This window comes from Diabrotica virgifera, chromosome 3 (assembly GCF_917563875.1).
Source record: "Diabrotica virgifera virgifera chromosome 3, PGI_DIABVI_V3a".
Taxonomy (NCBI): domain Eukaryota; kingdom Metazoa; phylum Arthropoda; class Insecta; order Coleoptera; family Chrysomelidae; genus Diabrotica; species Diabrotica virgifera.
In genome coordinates, this window is record NC_065445.1 from 72871791 (window position 1) to 72890086 (window position 18296).

General features: G+C 31.0%; 2 protein-coding genes across 5 annotated transcripts in view; both read right to left on the reverse strand.

Annotated features, from left to right (window-relative positions):
* LOC126881126 (ubiquitin carboxyl-terminal hydrolase 47) overlaps positions 1–18296 on the reverse strand; it is a 138640-nt gene that overhangs the window by 55427 nt on the left and 64917 nt on the right. For all 4 annotated transcript variants that reach the window (XM_050645186.1, XM_050645185.1, XM_050645187.1 and 1 more), the window contains one exon: positions 2939–3114. In XM_050645186.1, the coding sequence (XP_050501143.1) occupies positions 2939–3114 (176 nt within the window). The remainder of the gene's footprint in view (positions 1–2938; positions 3115–18296) is intronic.
* LOC126881127 (uncharacterized) lies at positions 12112–14120 on the reverse strand. Its single transcript, XM_050645189.1, has 2 exons — positions 13428–14120; positions 12112–12600 (listed from the first exon to the last, which is right to left on the reverse strand). Exons 1-2 carry the CDS (start codon positions 14018–14020, stop codon positions 12435–12437), a joined length of 759 nt encoding a protein of 252 aa, XP_050501146.1. The 5' UTR covers positions 14021–14120; the 3' UTR covers positions 12112–12434.

Here is an 18296-nt window from a genome sequence, read left to right on the forward strand (position 1 = left end):
TGCATCAAAGACGATAAGTATCACTTATCCTTGTTTAGCTTGCATCAATGACGATAAGCTTGTTTAACTTATTGTGGTTTCTATGGACAAGCGGCTTAATTTTGCGATACTAGTTTCTGAGAGTACCAAAGAGACCTAGTATAAAAAGTAATTCGTGAATAATTTCATGAATGTACAAAAATACGTTGGAACAACTGTACCTAATTAAATTTCAAGTATAATAATACTTCTCAAAACCTTCTTTATTTTCACTTGATTCTCTCTCATTTTGTCCTGTAAGTTGAACATTATGCAAACACCCATATTCCTTATACACAGTGACGTCATCACTATTTTCTTCATATTTGCAATAAATAACCCTTCTCCCATAATTACATATACAGTCGGAAAAATTAAAGAATACCCATGAACGATCACATCAAGCACATATTTTGGATTTACTGCCTTTTTCTATAAATAACAAACGAGAGAGATATATTATTAAGTGTTGTCTACTAAGCAAAAACATTATCCAAGACATACGCAGTTACATATTTATAATTGACAGAGTGAGACGACGATACAATTGTTCAACGTAGTTATATTAATTTAGTAGAAAATTTAAAACTAAATTTCTGTACTTCTAATGCCATTCTTGGAAAAACATTCAACATGAGTAGAGATAATGACTGTTTAAACTACTATTCGAGTAATCGTGCTGGTCAACTATAATCTGACAGATTCGATGTCACTTTGACAGTGAAACTAGGTTAGGTTCGGTAGAGTTTATAAATTTTAATAATCAGTCGTATTTACTTGAATAAACACAGTTATTTTAAGAGCTAGTTTGATATTGCATTCATAGAGGTATATATTAACATAGAGGGAGCCTATCTTCCGCGCTTCCTGACGACAAGATCTCATGGACTGGTTTGCTGCATCTCTTTCTAACACATTGTATTGAAAATCTATGATGACATTTAGTGTGAAGATAGGCACGGAAGAGAAGGACAACTGTAGCAGCTTTACTATGCGTAAGAGTGAGACAGCGCTAATCCAAATAAAAAAGATGGTGTCGTCACTTCTCTCTGAATGACACTCTCTCTATGCTAATATATAACTCTATGATTGCATTGTATTTTTGGTTTGGTAAATATTTATTTAATTAAAATACGTCAATAATATTTGTAAGTAATCATCTGTCAATATGGTTAACTTCTGTCTATGAGTCTGCCAAACGTGTACATATTACACTGACTTTTCAATCATAGTGTATGAAATTACAGATTAGTAGGTATATTTTTACGAATGTACATTTATTTGCAGATAATGTCTGGAAAATAATCTGGATACCTAATGATCTGAATTCATTAAGTTTACTTTCATTTTAAATCACTTAATGCAGCTGATATAAACCATATTTTTTAAATTCCCGTTACTATTTACGTCCACTGGCAACTTTAACATGAAGAAATTCATAATATTATTATATTTGCTTACTCATTATTTTTGTATTATTAATATATATCAAATAATTAATTACGGTAGTAATAGTAACATTTATCACCAATAAATATATATTATCAGAAAAAGATTAACATCACAAAAAATTTTTGACACATCCTTACATAGCAAAAAATCGTACGGTGGGATAGTAGTAACATCCGTTTATTTTCAGTATTAATTTAGTTTAGACTTTGTTTTGACTAGAAATTTTTGATTTGATTCGTATGCATATTACCGATGACGCATGGGTATTCTTTCATTTTTCCGACTGTAGATGATCCTTTTTTCAGAGATGACGAAACTCATTTTTCAGTGCGTCATTAATTTTGACGTCATATAGGAATTTCGCAAATCATTACATGCCATTTTAGTTAAATTTGACACTGACAGTTGTCAGAATATTTAATTTTATATAATTATCAATATTTATACAAATATTTGCCAGAATATTAATATTTAAAATATTTTAATGTATAAATAAATATAAAATCAAATTTCACTACACAATGTCCGAATATACCAATGACAAAATATTTATATTTTATATGTTGCTGAAAAATACTAACCTAGAAATTACAATTGTCATTTTACCATATGATTTGTGAAAATACGATCACAATCGATTACTTTTTTGTCAAATTAAATTTATTCGCATCATTGATTTATTTATTTATTTATCATGTATTTAGAGTATTGTAATCGCCAAATAATTATACATCTTTAAGGGGAACGGAGCAAGATGCAAAATTTTGACGCATGTCAAAATTTTCAATGTGTTTTAAATGTATTCATTTTTTTCGAATCCTGAGAAAACTAATAAGTATTTTTTTAAAATTTAAAAGCAGAATGAAAGACTACTTTATTACCAAGGGCCGAATGTCCCCTAGAATAAATAAACAATTTCTTTTGATTGAAATATTTGCAATTATAAATCACACTAAATTTTCTCTTGTATTTTCACCCCTCTAACTTATTAAAATATACATTATAGAAGTTTTCAGAGACTTTCAACGCTCGGTAATAATGGAATCTTTCATTATGCGTTTAAATTTTTCAAAAGTACTTATTAGTTTTCTTAGGATTCGAAAAAAATGAATACATTTAAAACACATTGAAAATTTTGAAATGCGTCAAAATCTTGCCTTTTTCTCCGTTCCCTAAAATATATGTAAGTCGTTTTAATATTCAAATACCCGTCAAGGAATACATAATTTTTTAAGTTACATATATAATAATCACAGAGGTACGTTTTTTTCTGTCACTTCCAACTGTAATGCGTTAGAGAGAATTAGATAATCTGTGACGCACTGAAAAAAGGGTTTGGGAATTGGGATCATCATACGTAATGTGCAATGTACAATGTGCAATGAAATATGTACATAAATTATTAGGATGTATTTTATTTTGTGCCAAAATTTATTATGGTTCGTATATATGAAAAATTGTTTCTTACCCCTGTAACACTTTGGTCGTTAAAGCAGTACCAAAGATTTTTATCGAAATCTTTGATATAGGCATAATAATGACCACCTGAAGCGCTTCCAGAGTGTATCATAATACTGAATAATTCGTACATATACGGACCTTTGGCTTCGTCATCGTGATTGTTTCCTGAACTTACATCGATACCTGTAAGAAAGTAAATAAATATAGAAAGTAAATAAATATTCAACATTCAACTACAGAACAGTTTAATATGTTCAAACGCACAGTGGTTCCAAATGCTAAAAACGTGGCCGTGAGGTAAAAGAAAAGTCCCTATCTAGGGATTTTCATATTTTTTTATGTAATTATGTTTATTAACAATATACATCATTAAAAGAGTATTAAGTAAATTTGTTCCATGTTTATGGTCATGAAATTTTATTTCAATGATGTCTCATCTTATTCTATTTCTGTTTAAGTTTTAAAATAGGTCCTGAGGCCAGGTTCTATCTAGTCTCCTCGTGACAGGGCCATTATGGAATAATTCCCTTACTAACTCATTTTCATGGTGAATGGTACGCTCATTTTGTGACTCCGTGGCTCGATGAATTTCTTCTCTGATGAAAGGTATATTTAAGTCTTCGTGAAGTGTTTGATTACTTACGTACCATGGTGCATCCACTATTGATCTTAGAACTTTAGACTGAAATCTTTGGATGATATTCAGTGATGTTGACTATGCACAGCCCCAGAGGTGTAGTCCTTAGTACCAAATAGGTTTGAGTATTGCTCTGTAGAGAAGAATTTTGTTTTGGATGTTGAGTTTTGATCTGAGCCCAAGGAGCCAATACATTTGCCGGAATTTCAAGTCTAGCTGTCTTCTTTTGGTCTGGATATGTTTTTTCCAAGTAAGACGTTGGTCAAGATGGAGGTCAAGGTATTTAGCGTCTGTTACTGTTGGTATTCGTACATTTTCCATTCTTACAGGTGGGCATGTGTTGTGGCGGTTGGTAAACTTTTTTTATTTACAGATGTTTTACAGATTTTCATATTTACAGATGTTTTCTCATACTATTGTAACGATATGCCTTCAGTCAGGCGTTCAGCAGCTCAACAGCAGAGAATCGTACGCGCTTTGATACCGGCGCAACCCCACTAGGTTCCACTTCTTCTTAGAGGCATCCAAGGAGTTACGCCGACAAGGTATTTAAGAAGAAAGCGGAGGATCGTAAAGGCAGTTCCACTTAGTGTAATGAACTAAAAAGGAACTCAACCAGCAAGCGCACAGTGGTGAATTTTGCCGAAAACCTGGCCAAAATGTAAAAATTTAAGTTTATATATTCCGAGAAATTTTATATAAATCTTGCTCTGTAGGTTTCTGAGGATCATAAACGGCCGTTGAGGGTAGAACAATACAAGCATATCACATATTTATATTAGTGTAAAGTTGGGATTGAACGAAAGCGGACCGAATAAAATTAAAGTGTGTTATACAATCGAGGCATTGTTAGGTTTTCGTTTAAAACTATAGACGTATATTATTTTGTTATTTTATAGTGGATGCTATTTCTGGAGGTAAGTGGAGCATTTTAATATACTTTTTAGATTCTTTTTCCTAACATAAACTTTATTTACAACATATTTACAAAATGATGGCAAGAATGTTCAATCGTTTGCTGTTTACCAAGTTTTAAAATGGGAAAAGATTTTTTGCTTAATAAATAATTCAATATGGATATAAATATTCCTCGAAAAATCATCTGCAACAAGTTGCAAGCTTAGCGGAATTCTTCATTTTAAAAAACTGTAACATGCTAGAGAATTTCTACATTAAGAGACTTTAATGTTATGGCCAGTTAATAAAGTAAGAACAAAATATGAAGCAGCTGATCCAGTAAATTAACAGTTTTTTTACACAAGAACCGCCGTTTTTTGTTTTTTTTTTTTGTTTTCTTCTTCTTTTTTTATCTTTAAGTCCTTTTACCTTTATGTATAGGTCTATCTTTTTGCTTTCTTATTTTTATATTATTTAATAATTTTGGTCGTGAGTCCAAAAATTTTGCCTTTTTTAAAAATAAAATGCATAAACGATACTTTCTAAAAATAGGTAGGTCAACATACATCTTAATTGTTTTGTAAGTGGATCCGATTAATTATAAATATTACCTACCAATGTGTGGCTTCTTAACACACAGTTTCGTTAATACATTTCATTTTTAAAAAACTAAAATTTTTGGCTTACACGACCAAAATTATTAAAAAATATAAAAATAAGGAAGCAAAAATATAGGATTATACATAAGAATAAAAGGACTTAAAGATTAAAAAAAGAAGAAGAAAGCAAAAAAAAAAACAAAAAACTGCGGCTCTTGTGTAAAAAAACTGTAAATTTACTGGATCAGATGCTTCATATTTTGTTCTTACTTTATTAACTGACCATATAGCATTAAAGTCTCTTAATGTAGAAATTCTCCAGCATGTTATATTTTTTTTAAATGAAAAATTTCGCTAAGGTTGCACCTGGCTGCAGATGATTTTTTGAGGATTATTTAAATACATTTTGAACTATTTATTAAGCAAAATCTCTTTGCTGAGCAAAGTAGACTTTTTTACTTTTCCCTTTTTAAAACTTGGAAAACTTAAAACGATTGAAAATTCTTGCCAATATTTTGCAAATATGTTGTAAATAAAGTATATTTTACGAAAAAAAGTCTAAAAAGTATATTAAAATATTCTACTTACCTCCAGACATAGCATCCACTATAAACTAACACAATAATACACGTCTATAGTTCTAAATGAAAACCAAATAATGCCCCAATATTATTGTATAACACGCTTAATTTTTATTTGGTCCGCTGTCGTTTAATCACAAATTTACACTAATATAAATATATGATGAAGTAAGTCGGAACTCTGCCCAGGCAAAGGTACTCTGGGTTGAAGAGATACTTTGCCGAAACCGCAATGAGCGGTAGCTGCCGATTCCAATCCGGAGTTGGTGTATGGGTAGCTGTGTATCGATGTTTTGATTGTGTGGTTATACTGGACTGAAGTGTAATGGTCTGCGAGTCTGTGTGTAATTATGTAGTTGTTTATGTTGATTCCGTATAGCGTGATTGCTTCCTGTATTTAAATTATAGGTATAGTCTGGGCAGATTATCGGAGAATAGGCAATTTTTGGGAAAAGTTATTTACCAGCAATTTTATTGCTGGAATCGAATCTTATGACTCTATATATTAATAATATAGGTATGTAAAGTCCGCAGATAGTGTGCTACTTTTTTTCTAAACAAAATTGCGTCCGAAAATCGTGTTTTTGTTAATTTTTGTTCTGTAACTCCAAAGATTTTAACTTCACACCAAAAACACTCAAATAAAAATTCACCGTAATTAAATTCTGCATAGAGACGTGTTGTTCCCGATTTACTTCGACAAAAATTTTCCCTGGAAAATGCAGGTTTTTCCAACAAAATCTTTAATTTTCAACTAAAATTTTAGATAAGTAATTGTTTATCAATAATTAAATAACTTGGTAATATAAAAGCTCTTTTCGTATAGATTATAATTCCAGAAGCCGATGGAAATTGAATGAAGAGTTTAGCAACAATTTAATTGTTAATTAAAAATTTACGGTCGCTATAATAACCACAAAATTATGATACATAAGAATGACTATGATTTTTATATAAAAACATACTGTACCTATCTAATGTACTTTACATAATTGAAATTGGACTATTTAAGCGGCCTCAGGAATATTTTAAACCTCGAGCGCCGAGTCGCCGAACTGGACAGAGCCCAGAGCGGGGACTCGGCGCCCGAGCAAGCAAAACAGATCGAAGATAAGTCACTAGAGATAGCGGGAATAGAGCGCCTCACGCTGGCCTGCATTGATCGGGGTAGGATTTCATATGGGAGTCCGTGTACCCAAGACTCCCATATGATAAGCACTTTGCTGATTGAGAGCCTCTATAGCGCATCAGAGTGCTATCGGGGGGTAAGTGGATGGTCTGGAGCATTGAAGCGGGGTGGAGTGATTCCTGCTTACGGGAGTTAATCCTCCTCGCCCCAATGAATTGTATCACCCGAATGTCATTCTCTAGGGGTGAGCAAGTCTCTCAGGCTGGGTTAAATCACTATGCTTGCTTGCTTGGAATATTTTAAAATTATAAACAATTTTTTGGCTTATAAACAAATATAATATCTCAGGAAATATTAAATTAAATTAAAACATGAAAACGGTATTGGAAAAAACGGCAAGACGCTTCTTTTAACAGAAAAAACGTTTAATTGTGATGAGTGGTTCCTGAGATACAACCGGTCAAAGTTGACCGGAATTTACGGCAAAGATATAAAAAAAAGGATTTCATCATTTTCGAACCACCACCTTTTTATTTTTGTCCTCTTTCTCCACACCAATTTTCATATCTTTAAAATATTCATAATATATATTATTATAATAAAAACTATCGATATTACGAGTGAAAATTGCCAAAAATAGCGAAATTCCAATAAAAAATTAGGTTGGAGAAAATATAATCTCAAAGTTCAAAATCGGTATACGGTAAAAAAATGCATTTTCTCGGCTTCCCATGGAGCAATTTTCTTCATTCTTTTTTTGTTTTCAAGTAACTCGAGTAGAGCCATCTAACTAATGCATTATTAAATGTCAAAAATGCTTCTGTTTTGTTATAATAAATTAATTTATTTATTATAACAAAAATTTTTTATTTGTTTATAAAGATTGTTTAAATAATTATAAAGCTGTCAAATGAGAATATTTGCGTTTTTAATGTTAAAAGGTACACTTGTAGTAAGTTTATCTAAAAAAGGTCTAAAACTGGAAAAAATATGTAGTTTTCTTTTCCTATAAATAAATTAATCTATTATAACAAAACAAAAGCAAGTTTGAGATTTAATAATGCGTTAGTTATATGGCTCTACTCCAGTTATAGTTATATGGCTCTACTCCAGTTACTTGGGAACAAAAAAAGAATGAAGAAAATTGCTCCATGGGAAGCCGAGAAAATGCATTTTTTTATGTATACCGATTTTGAACTTTGAGATTACATTTTCACCAACCTAATTTTTTATTGGATTTTGCTATTTTTGGCAATTTTCACTCGTAATATCGATAGTTTTTATTATAATAATATATGTTATGAATATTTTAAAGATATAAAAATTGGTGTGGAGAAAGAGGACAAAAATAAAAAGGTGATGGTTCGAAAATTATGATCCTATTGTTTATATCCTTGGCGTAAATGACGGTCAACTTTGACCCGTTGTATCTCAAGAACCATTCATCACAATTAAACGTTTTTTCTTTTAAAAGAAGCGTCCTGTCACTTTTTTTCCAATACCGTTTTCATGTTTTAATTTAATTTAATATTTCCCGAGATATTCTATTTGTTTATAAGCCAAAAAATTGTTTATAATTTTAAAATATTCCTGAGGCCTCTCAAATAGTCCAATTTCAATTCTGTAAAGTACGTTAGATAGGTACAGTGTGTTTTTATACAAAAATCATAGCTATTCTTATGTATCATAATTATTGTGGTTATTATAGCGACCGTAAATTTTTGATTAACAATTTAATTGTTGCTAAACTCTTCATTCAATTTCCATCGGCTTCTGGGATTATAATCTAAACGAAAAGAGCTTTATATTACAAAGTTATTTAATTATTGATAAACAATTACTTATCTAAACGTTTAGTTGAAAGTTAAAGATTTTGTTGGAAAAACCTGCATTTTCCGGGAAAAATTTGTCGAAACACGTCTCTATGCAGAATTTAATTACGGTGAATTTTTATTTGGATGTTTTTCGTGTAAAGTTAAAATCTTTGGAGTTATAGAGCAAAAATTAAAAAAAAAACACGATTTTCGGGCGCCATTTTGTTTATTTAAAAAGTAGCACACTATCTGCGGACTTTGCATACCTATATTATTAATATATACAATCATAGGATTCGATTCCAGCAATAAAATTGCTGGTAAATAACTTTTCTTTGTATTTTGCTAATTAGCCCAGAGTAGTATTGTTATTACGTTCTTAAGTTCTTAATAATATGTAGTAAATACAAATTTAGTTTTACAGACGTCCACAAAGGAGGCTTTCTTCGGAGACGAAGCGAAGATAGAATATTAGTTTATGTTATTATTTTAATTTTTACTCTGTACATAAATATCCTTAATATTATATTTATTTATTTTGAACCTGTGTTTTACTGAGTCTGTTGTCCTGAAAGAACTACCAGTCGCACTATCGTAGAGTCGTAATACGCAGATATAAGGATCAAACCGAATGTATTCTTATTCATAGCTCAGGGACAACTGAGCCATGTACGACGTCATTTTGGACGGCAAGATTAAATTGGAGGGTCCGAGAAGTTAGCTACAGATATAAGGAAATGAAGGCATGACAGTGTTGCCATGTGTTCTTAGAATAAATCGGAAAAGAGCATGTGATATATTTTTAATAATTTATTTATTAACATGGAAAACATTAACTATGTAGATAAAAACCGAGAAAAAATTTTATATTTCTCTAATTATGTCGAAATAACAAGATTTTAGTATCAATAATAAAGTTAAAAGGTGTAAAACTACTAAAATTCTGCTGCTTTAAGAGTTTACTATATATTTTTTGTTTATTATAATCTATATGAAAATAAAATTTGTAAAATAAATTGCAAAATAAGTAAAATTCTGCTGTTATAAGATTTTACTATATACTTTTTGTTTATTATTATCTATATAAAAATAACATTTGTATAAATAATAAGGTCTCCAATACAATAATTACCTACAGATTATCTAGTAATATTATTACATAGCATATTTTCACCTGACTGAACTCGAAACGCCATCGAAAAAACTCTTAACATTGATTAAAGGCAGAAATATTAAATATAATGTAAATAATAACATACTCCAGAATGGGAGAGAATAATATGTGAGAGAGATCCTCCAAATATGGGAGAGAGTAATTATTGATAGACGGATACGTGAAGAGACCGACATATCCGAGGATCAATTTGGCTTTATGAAGGGAAGATCAACAACAGACGCAATTTTCATTATAAGGCAGTTGATGGAAAAATAAGGATTAAAGAAACAAACGCTCATATGGTATTCATTGATCTTGAGAAAGCATATGACAGAGTACCTCGAGAGATTCTGTGGTTTGCACTCAATAAGAAAGGAGTCCCTGGTGCATATGTAAAGATCGTGAGGGATATGTATGAGGGAGTAGCGACTAGTGTTAGGACAGGTGTGGGAGAGACTGATAAATTTCATGTGAAAGTAGGATTGCACCAAGGCTCGGTGCTTAGTCCGTATTTATTCTCATTAGTTTTGGACCAGATAACAGCGAAACTACAGGGTAACATTCCATGGTGCTTAATGTATGCTGATGATGTCGTGTTAGTAGGAAATAGTGAAAGAGACTTATAAACAAAAACTGGAATAGCGGACACGAGCTCTGGAGGAAAAAGGTTTAAAACTTAGTAGGACAAAGACAGAGTATTTGGAATGTTCATTTAAAGATGGAGTTACTACAAATAAAACAGTATCTTTGGATGGTGAACTGATTGTAAAAAGCAATAGTACCTGGGATCGGTATTACAGAGTAATGGAGAAACAGATGGAGATGCATGCAGTAGAATTAGGGCTGGATGGATGAAGTGGAAGGAAGCGAGTGGTGTCTTGTGTGACAGAAAAGTTCCAATGAAGCTGAAAGGAAAATTCTATAAAACAGCCATAACACCAGCTATGATGCACGGAACTGAATGTTGGGCAGTGAAAAAGAAAGAGGAACAACGAATGCATGTGGCGGAGATGAGAATGCTTAGATGAATGAGTGGAGTGACAAAGAAGGATAAAATTAGAAATGAGTATATTAGGGGAAGTCTAGGTGTGGCACCAATTGATGCCAAAATGAGAGAGCATAGGTTGAGATGGATTGGTCATGTTCAACTTCGAGACGTTAATCATCCAATACGAAGAGTAGCTGAAGTGCAGATTCCTGGAAGGATTAGGAGAGGAAGACCAAAGAAGACGTGGGGGGAGACGATTAGGCAGAATATGTTGATAAAGGGGATTAATATTGATATGGCCCAGGATAGAATTGTGTGGAGAAATGCAATTAGGGAAGCCGACCCCGCATAGGGATAAGGCAAAGAGAATGATGATGATGAATAACAGACTCCAGAATATATGCAACTGAAAACACAGATACACAAGTCCACAGAAATATTAAAAAGCTGTGATAATAACAAGCTCCAGAATATATGCAACTGAAAATACAGATATACAAGTCCACAGTACTACATATTAGGAAAAATAATTTGTTTAAAATGGAAGTTGTAGCTATTTATATGGATAAAAGGTAGGTATATATTTTTTTGCATAAATATATATTATAATTCCATAACAAAAAGTCAAGCTGGTAACAAATAATGTAAATTTAGTGTTGTGTATTATAATGTAATGTTTATTATTATTGATTAAAGTACTTATTTGAAATGACAAATAGCCGAAACGTTTAAGCGATAATAAAGTGTTTTATTTATCAGACCGACAAACGCAGGAATTAAAAAAGTTGCTATTTGTAATAAGTATAAATAATTTACATAAAAATGTCAGAAAATTAATCACTAATTAAGATATATACAGATCTACAAATTATAGATATGTAATAAAGTTAGCTTAAAAGAAAGTCACATAATACATTATACACAGTGCCAAGTGTAAATGTGTGAGGTTGTAGAATAAGTGTTTGTGATTTATTTGATTATTCATCAACGTTAATTGGTAATATTAGTTGTACCTACTGTTTTTCGAAATTAAGACTCTATCAATTTACTGGTCAAAATATTTAGAACCACATGTAATATTACATTATAAAACCATTATAAAAAAGTTGGAAAAAATAAGTTCTGTTTCTTTAAACGTTCAACCTATACATTATGTAATTAGATCTAATAACATTAATAATAAATCACAAAAAATGTGATAATGTATAATAAATTTAAGCACGTTTAAAGATACCTAGTAGGCACTTACTTTTAATAAATAAAATTTTAAAAACTGTGGCTAAAGGATCTGCTTCTTCATCTTCTCTCTCTCTCTCTCTCTCTCTCTCTCTCTCTCTCTCTCTCTCTCTCTCTCTCTCTCTCTCTCTCTCTCTCTCACACACACACACACACAAACATACATACACACAACTTAATTAAAAAGTGTAAACTAAACTATATAAACTGATTTTAAAATTAATTAAACTATGAATTGTTCTGCTAAAAAGCAAACTAAACTAAACTAAACTAAAAATTCTACTACGACTAACTAAACTAATCTTAAATTTAACTAAACTACGAACTGTTCTTGTAGACAAATGAAAAACTCTACAAATCTGTCCTTGTTTTTTGTTCGCTCTCTCCATTGAAATTCATCCAGATAGGATTCGAACAAATTTCTAGAAGTTCCGCATTGTCTGCGGAACTTCTTTTTTGGTCGCATTCATACACTTTCAATGGTCTGTGTATGAACACTGGCATCATCAGGGTCTACAAAATTTTGCTGATGAATCACAACCCTGTGTTCATACACCCCTCCTTCCAAGCGACCGATATTGGCATACGCCCTCCATCCATCGGAAACAATTATTGACCCCGGTAAAATCATTCTAAAAAGAATATTACTTTATTCCCTGGATATACAGTATGTCCCTGTAAGTTGTATCCATATGGAAAACTTTTTTATTATTAATTTTACGAAAAAAAGTTATGCTTTATAAAAAGCTCTGGATGGTCCAAAACCTAAGATTTAACCATCAAATATCAAATTTTTTGAATATTATACGAGGTATGTCAAAAAGTTTGAATTTCACTCAAGAGTAAAGTAGCTTTATTTTTCGTAATATTGGAAATTGCTATTATGAAAAGTTGTTTGGAATTAAAACTATATTCTAATATGCAATTACATCCTAATTGAAAAAAAAAATTTTTTTTGAAAAATTATGGATATCTAACTATCATTATTTTTTCAGTTATATTAATTTTGCGAAGAAAAATACAACCGTGTTTTAGATTTTAGACCATGCAGAACTTTTTATTAAGAATCACTTTTTTTCGTAAAATTAATAATAAAAGAGTTATCTAAATTAAAATAACTGAAAATAATGTTAGTTATCCATAATTTTCAAAAAAAAAAATTTCATTTAGAAGGATGTAATTGCATACCAGAATACCGTTTTTAATTCCAAACAACTTTTTATAATAGCAATTTTCAATATTGTGAAAAATAAAGCTACCCCTCGAGTGAAATTCAAACTTTTTGACGTACCTCGTATAATATTCAAAAAATTTGATATTTGATGGTTAAATCTTAGGTTTTGGACCATGCAGAGCTTTTTATAAAGAATAACTTTTTTTCGTAAAATTAATAATAAAAAAGTTTTCCATATGGATACAACTTACAGGGACATACTGTATATTTGTAACAATAACATACCTGGATATGATGGGCAATAGTATTTCCTCGCTTTTTGCTGCCACCGTTATCACGAATAATTTTCCACTATTCCTCTCCACAGCTCCAAAAATCCATCTTCCGGGCCTATAAGCACCTCTATTGTACTTCCTGGGGGAGAAGTAGGATTCGTCAATTTCTACCGTAATGGGTTCACCATTTTCATCGAATCCTCCAATTTCCACAGGGTGCTCTTGCAAATATCTGGTGCACACTTCTCGACAGAAATTGCACCAGTCGACAATAGTGGGACTTCCAACCCCAGATTCGATCTTGATCTGGGTTTGTGGGAAGTCATTTGCAAAGCCATAAATGATAATGATCATTTTCTTCAACGGCAGCAGGCTTTTGGAGAAGGAACCATCTCTTATTACCGAAGTACGCTGACCACATCCATGACATTTCCAGATGTATCCGTCCGAGAAGGAATTTCGCTTTATTAAGTTTTTACTAATATTGCATATATTGCACAAAATACTATTTTTAATTATTAAACGCATAGCGCACCACACTAATGCGTTAAAATTATCCGCGAAAGTATATATCTCCCCTAAAGTGAATCGCTCTTCCCGCATTTGCGCTACCTTCAAAAGTCTTTCACGTGCTACAATAAATAAATAAATAAATAGTTGTAGGCATTTTAATATTTAAAAAAATACAAAATAAACACAAAAATAGCTTACTGGAAGTGAACACTTTTCAGTAACTAAGAGCATTTCAGTATTCAGGTACATTCATTCCAAATAATAAAATAATAAAAAGAAATGTAATATAATAAAAAGAAAGTCATAAAATGTATATCTGCGGAACATCTGTGCAATCTGGCAAACGAAAATTTAAACGTTCTGACTCTATTGCCAAATCTCTACAGTAATCAGAGCAATTGCCACAAAAAAATTTCTAGTAATTAACTGCAATTAATATCAAAACAAACAACAAATATTTATTCGTTAGTGTTTTACATAAATTAAAAAATATAAAAAATCCACAGAATAATGTAAAAAGGTAGTTTTCGAAGCTTTCTCTGTATACAGGGTGATTGATTAGTAGGGTAAAGCTCAATAGCTCCGCTATAGTAATAGATAGCAATAAAAATTAATAACAAAAATTTTAGCCACCTTTGAGCTTCACATTACAAAATTAGTTAGAATGTTACAAGGCGTTCGATAACACAGTGGCAGACCTAACTTATGTTTTTTTAAATGGAACACCCTATATTTTATTTTATATTCGAAATTCTGTTAACTTCTCCATCACAAAAATATAAAGGTTTGTAATGTTATACAGGGTATTTACAAAGTTATAACCAATTTTGTATGAAAATCGTAACAAGTTCAACTCCCTGTATAAATAAAAATAAGCACAACAGCAATGGTTTATTAATGCCATATTTTTTTATTTATTGTCAAAATTTTTAAGAATTATTGATATTGCTAATTTTCTTTATATCAAATACAGGGTGAGTCAAACCGAAAGTACATTATTTTCTCAGTAATGTTAAATGGAACACCCTGTATTTTATATCATTATTGAAAAGTAACATTAACGTACTTTAATTTTTACATAACATTCCCTATGCCCAAATTTATTAGTTCTCGAGATATTTTCATATTTCAGAGCAAATTATTTTAGGTGTTTAAATTTATCTAAATTTTAAGTAAGCCATTACTGAATTGACAATTGAAGATTACCGATTATCAATCCGGTAATCAATGTAACACTGTAGCAAATAAAGACATAAAAATAATTTATTAGTAATACATTTTACAAACAAAAACACAAACACTACATGCAACATTTTTGAAACAATTAAAAACTATCTTTTTATGTAAATGCACCAAATAAACAAAGAAAATTAGTAATAAATTTTACAAAAAAACACACAAACACAAAATACAATATTTTGTGAAGACAATTAAACACTACTTTTGTATGGAAATGTAACAATATAACAAATAAAGAACGAAACATAATTTATCAGTAATACATTTTGCAAAAAAACATGTTTGAAAAAATTAGAAGCTACTTTTAATAAAATATTTTTAATATTTAATTACATAAGATGTTCAAAATTATCTCCTAACACATTTATGTACGCCTAAAAACGATCATTGAATGAGCTACTTACTCTACGGAGCATTTGTAAATTAACACATCGAAATACACTTTGTATTCTATTTTTCATCTCATCGCTTATTGTTGGAGATATTTTATAAACTTTATTATTAACGTAACCCCAAAAAAATCAGTCCAGTTTATTAAATTGTGGTGATTTGGGTGGCCACGCTACTGGTCCATTAAAAAATGAAAATATCTCGAAAACTAGTAAATTTAGACATAGGGAATGTTATCTAAAAATTAAATTACGGTATTGGTACTTTTCAATAGTGATATAAAATACAGGGTGTTCCATTTAAAATTACTGAGAAAATAATGTACTTGCGTTTTGACTCACCCTGTATTTAATATAAACAAAATTAGCAATATCGACCATTCTTGAAAATTTTGACAATACGTTAAAAAATATGGCATTAAATATGGCATTAATAAACCATTATTTTTTGCTTATTTTTATTTATACAGGGAGTTGAACTTGTTACGATTTTCATATAAAATTGGTTATAACTTTGTAAATACCCTGTATAACATAACAAACCTTTATATTTTTGTTATGGAGAAGTTAACAGGATTTCGAATTTAAAATAAAATATAGGGTGTTCCATTTAAAAAAACATAAGTTTGGTCTGCCACTGTGTTATCGAACACCCTGTAACATTCTAACTAATTTTGTAATGTGAAGCACAAAGGTGGCTAAAATTTTTATTATTAACTTTTATTGCTATCTATTACTATAGCGGAGCTATTGAGCTTTACCCTACTAATCAATCACCCTGTATTTGAAGCGTGCAACATGTTATACAATATATACATTATATACATTATAATCACATGGCAACACTGTCAAACTTCAATTCAACGTTCTATGAAAATCTAATGTGGCTAACTTCTCGGACCCTCCAACTTAAGGACCCTTAAGTCCGAGAATGCGTATATTGAAAACGCTGTAAAACATTTTTTAGTTTATCAATTTTGTCGCTGTAAACATATTCTTCTTTTAGTAAGATGCAATTGATCCAAAAAAGGCATAACCCAGAAATCCAAAGTGAAAGTTTTCCTCCAACATGAAGTTGTTCTATATGGTCCACATATTGTTCAGTATAAAGTTACACCATTTTGAGAGTCGGGTTTGGGGGGGGGGGGCGGGGGAGAAATCGGGAAATAAGTAGTTTTTTACATTTGTGAACCATGTTCTACATCAAATTTTAAACAAAAAAGTCCTATGCATAATCCTAAAACGCACGGTTCCAAAGTTACGGAGTTAGTATAGTATAATTGCTCCAAAAAAGGCCTAACCCCGCCATTCCAAATTAAAGTTTTCCTCCAACACCAAGTTGTTCTATATGGTCCACATATTATTCAGTAAAAAGTTACACCATTTTGAGCGTCGGATTTGGGGGTTAGTGGGAGGGGAGAAGTCGGTAAATTAGTAGTTTTTTAACATTTCCGTCAATATTTCTAAAGTTAAGCGGTTTAGTGAACAATATTCTATGCAAAAATGTTCTACATTAAATTTGAAACGAAAAAGGTCCTATGCATAATTGTTCTAAAATCAATGATTCCGAAGTTACGGAGGGTGCAAAGTGGAGGTTTTCCATATTTTTTATATTTTTTGGGCAAATTATAATATTACTGAGGAAACTAATTTTTTAACAGGATTGTGTTTTCTAAATATAATTTGCTATTTCAATGGCCGGTGGTATGTTACTGATAAGCCGTTGAAGGAACGTCAACCTCATCACCTTCAAGAGGCTTCTACAGGCTTAGGTCATATAAATCTCTGGTACGGAGAAACTCACTCTGAACTTTCTATGGACAATGTCGCATGGATATCTTTCCAACAGTAAAATTTTCGTTTCAAATTTAATGTAAAACATTTTTGTATAGAATATTGTTCGCGCTAAACCGCTTAGGTTAAGACATATTGACTAACAACGTAAAAAATTACTAATTTACCGCCTTCTCCACTCCCCCACCCCCAAACCCGACGCTCAAAATGGTGTAACTTTTTACTGAACAATATGTGGACGATATAAAACAATTTGATATTGGAGGAAAACTGTTATTTTGGATAATGGGGTTGGGACTTTTTTTGGACTAATTGTACTATACTACCTCCGTAACTTTGGAACCGTTCGTTTTAGAAGGATTATGCATCGGACCTTTTTTGTTTAAAATTAAATGTAGAACATTGTTCACGCTAAACCGCATATTTTTAAAAAAATTGACGAAAAACGTAAAAAACTACTACATTATAGACTTGACCCCCACCTCCCACCCAAACTCGACGCTCAAAATGGTGTAACTTTTTACTGGACAATATGTGGATCATATAGAACATTTTGTATTGAAGGATAACTTTCAGTTTGGATGTCTGGGTTTGGGTCTAGTTATACCATACTATTTGTCAAGCATGTATTAATGTAACATATAAGTTGACTTAAGATTTGATATCAATCAATACATAAAGTTTGTTATGAATAAATAGTAAAAAATACTTGAAATAATCAAAATTTTGTAAAGATATATTCAAAAAGTACAGAGTTCTGCATAGTCCTGCGACTAACGTAAAAGTATGAAATAACGCATATTAGATGATTCTGGCGGTTGTTGAGTATGTATTGGTGGTTGTACATAAGTAATAGGTTCTAATTATTGTACTTCAAAAAGAAGTTATATTCGTAATAAGCAATTTCAAAAGACCCTTCTAATATAATATTTCAAAAAATTATG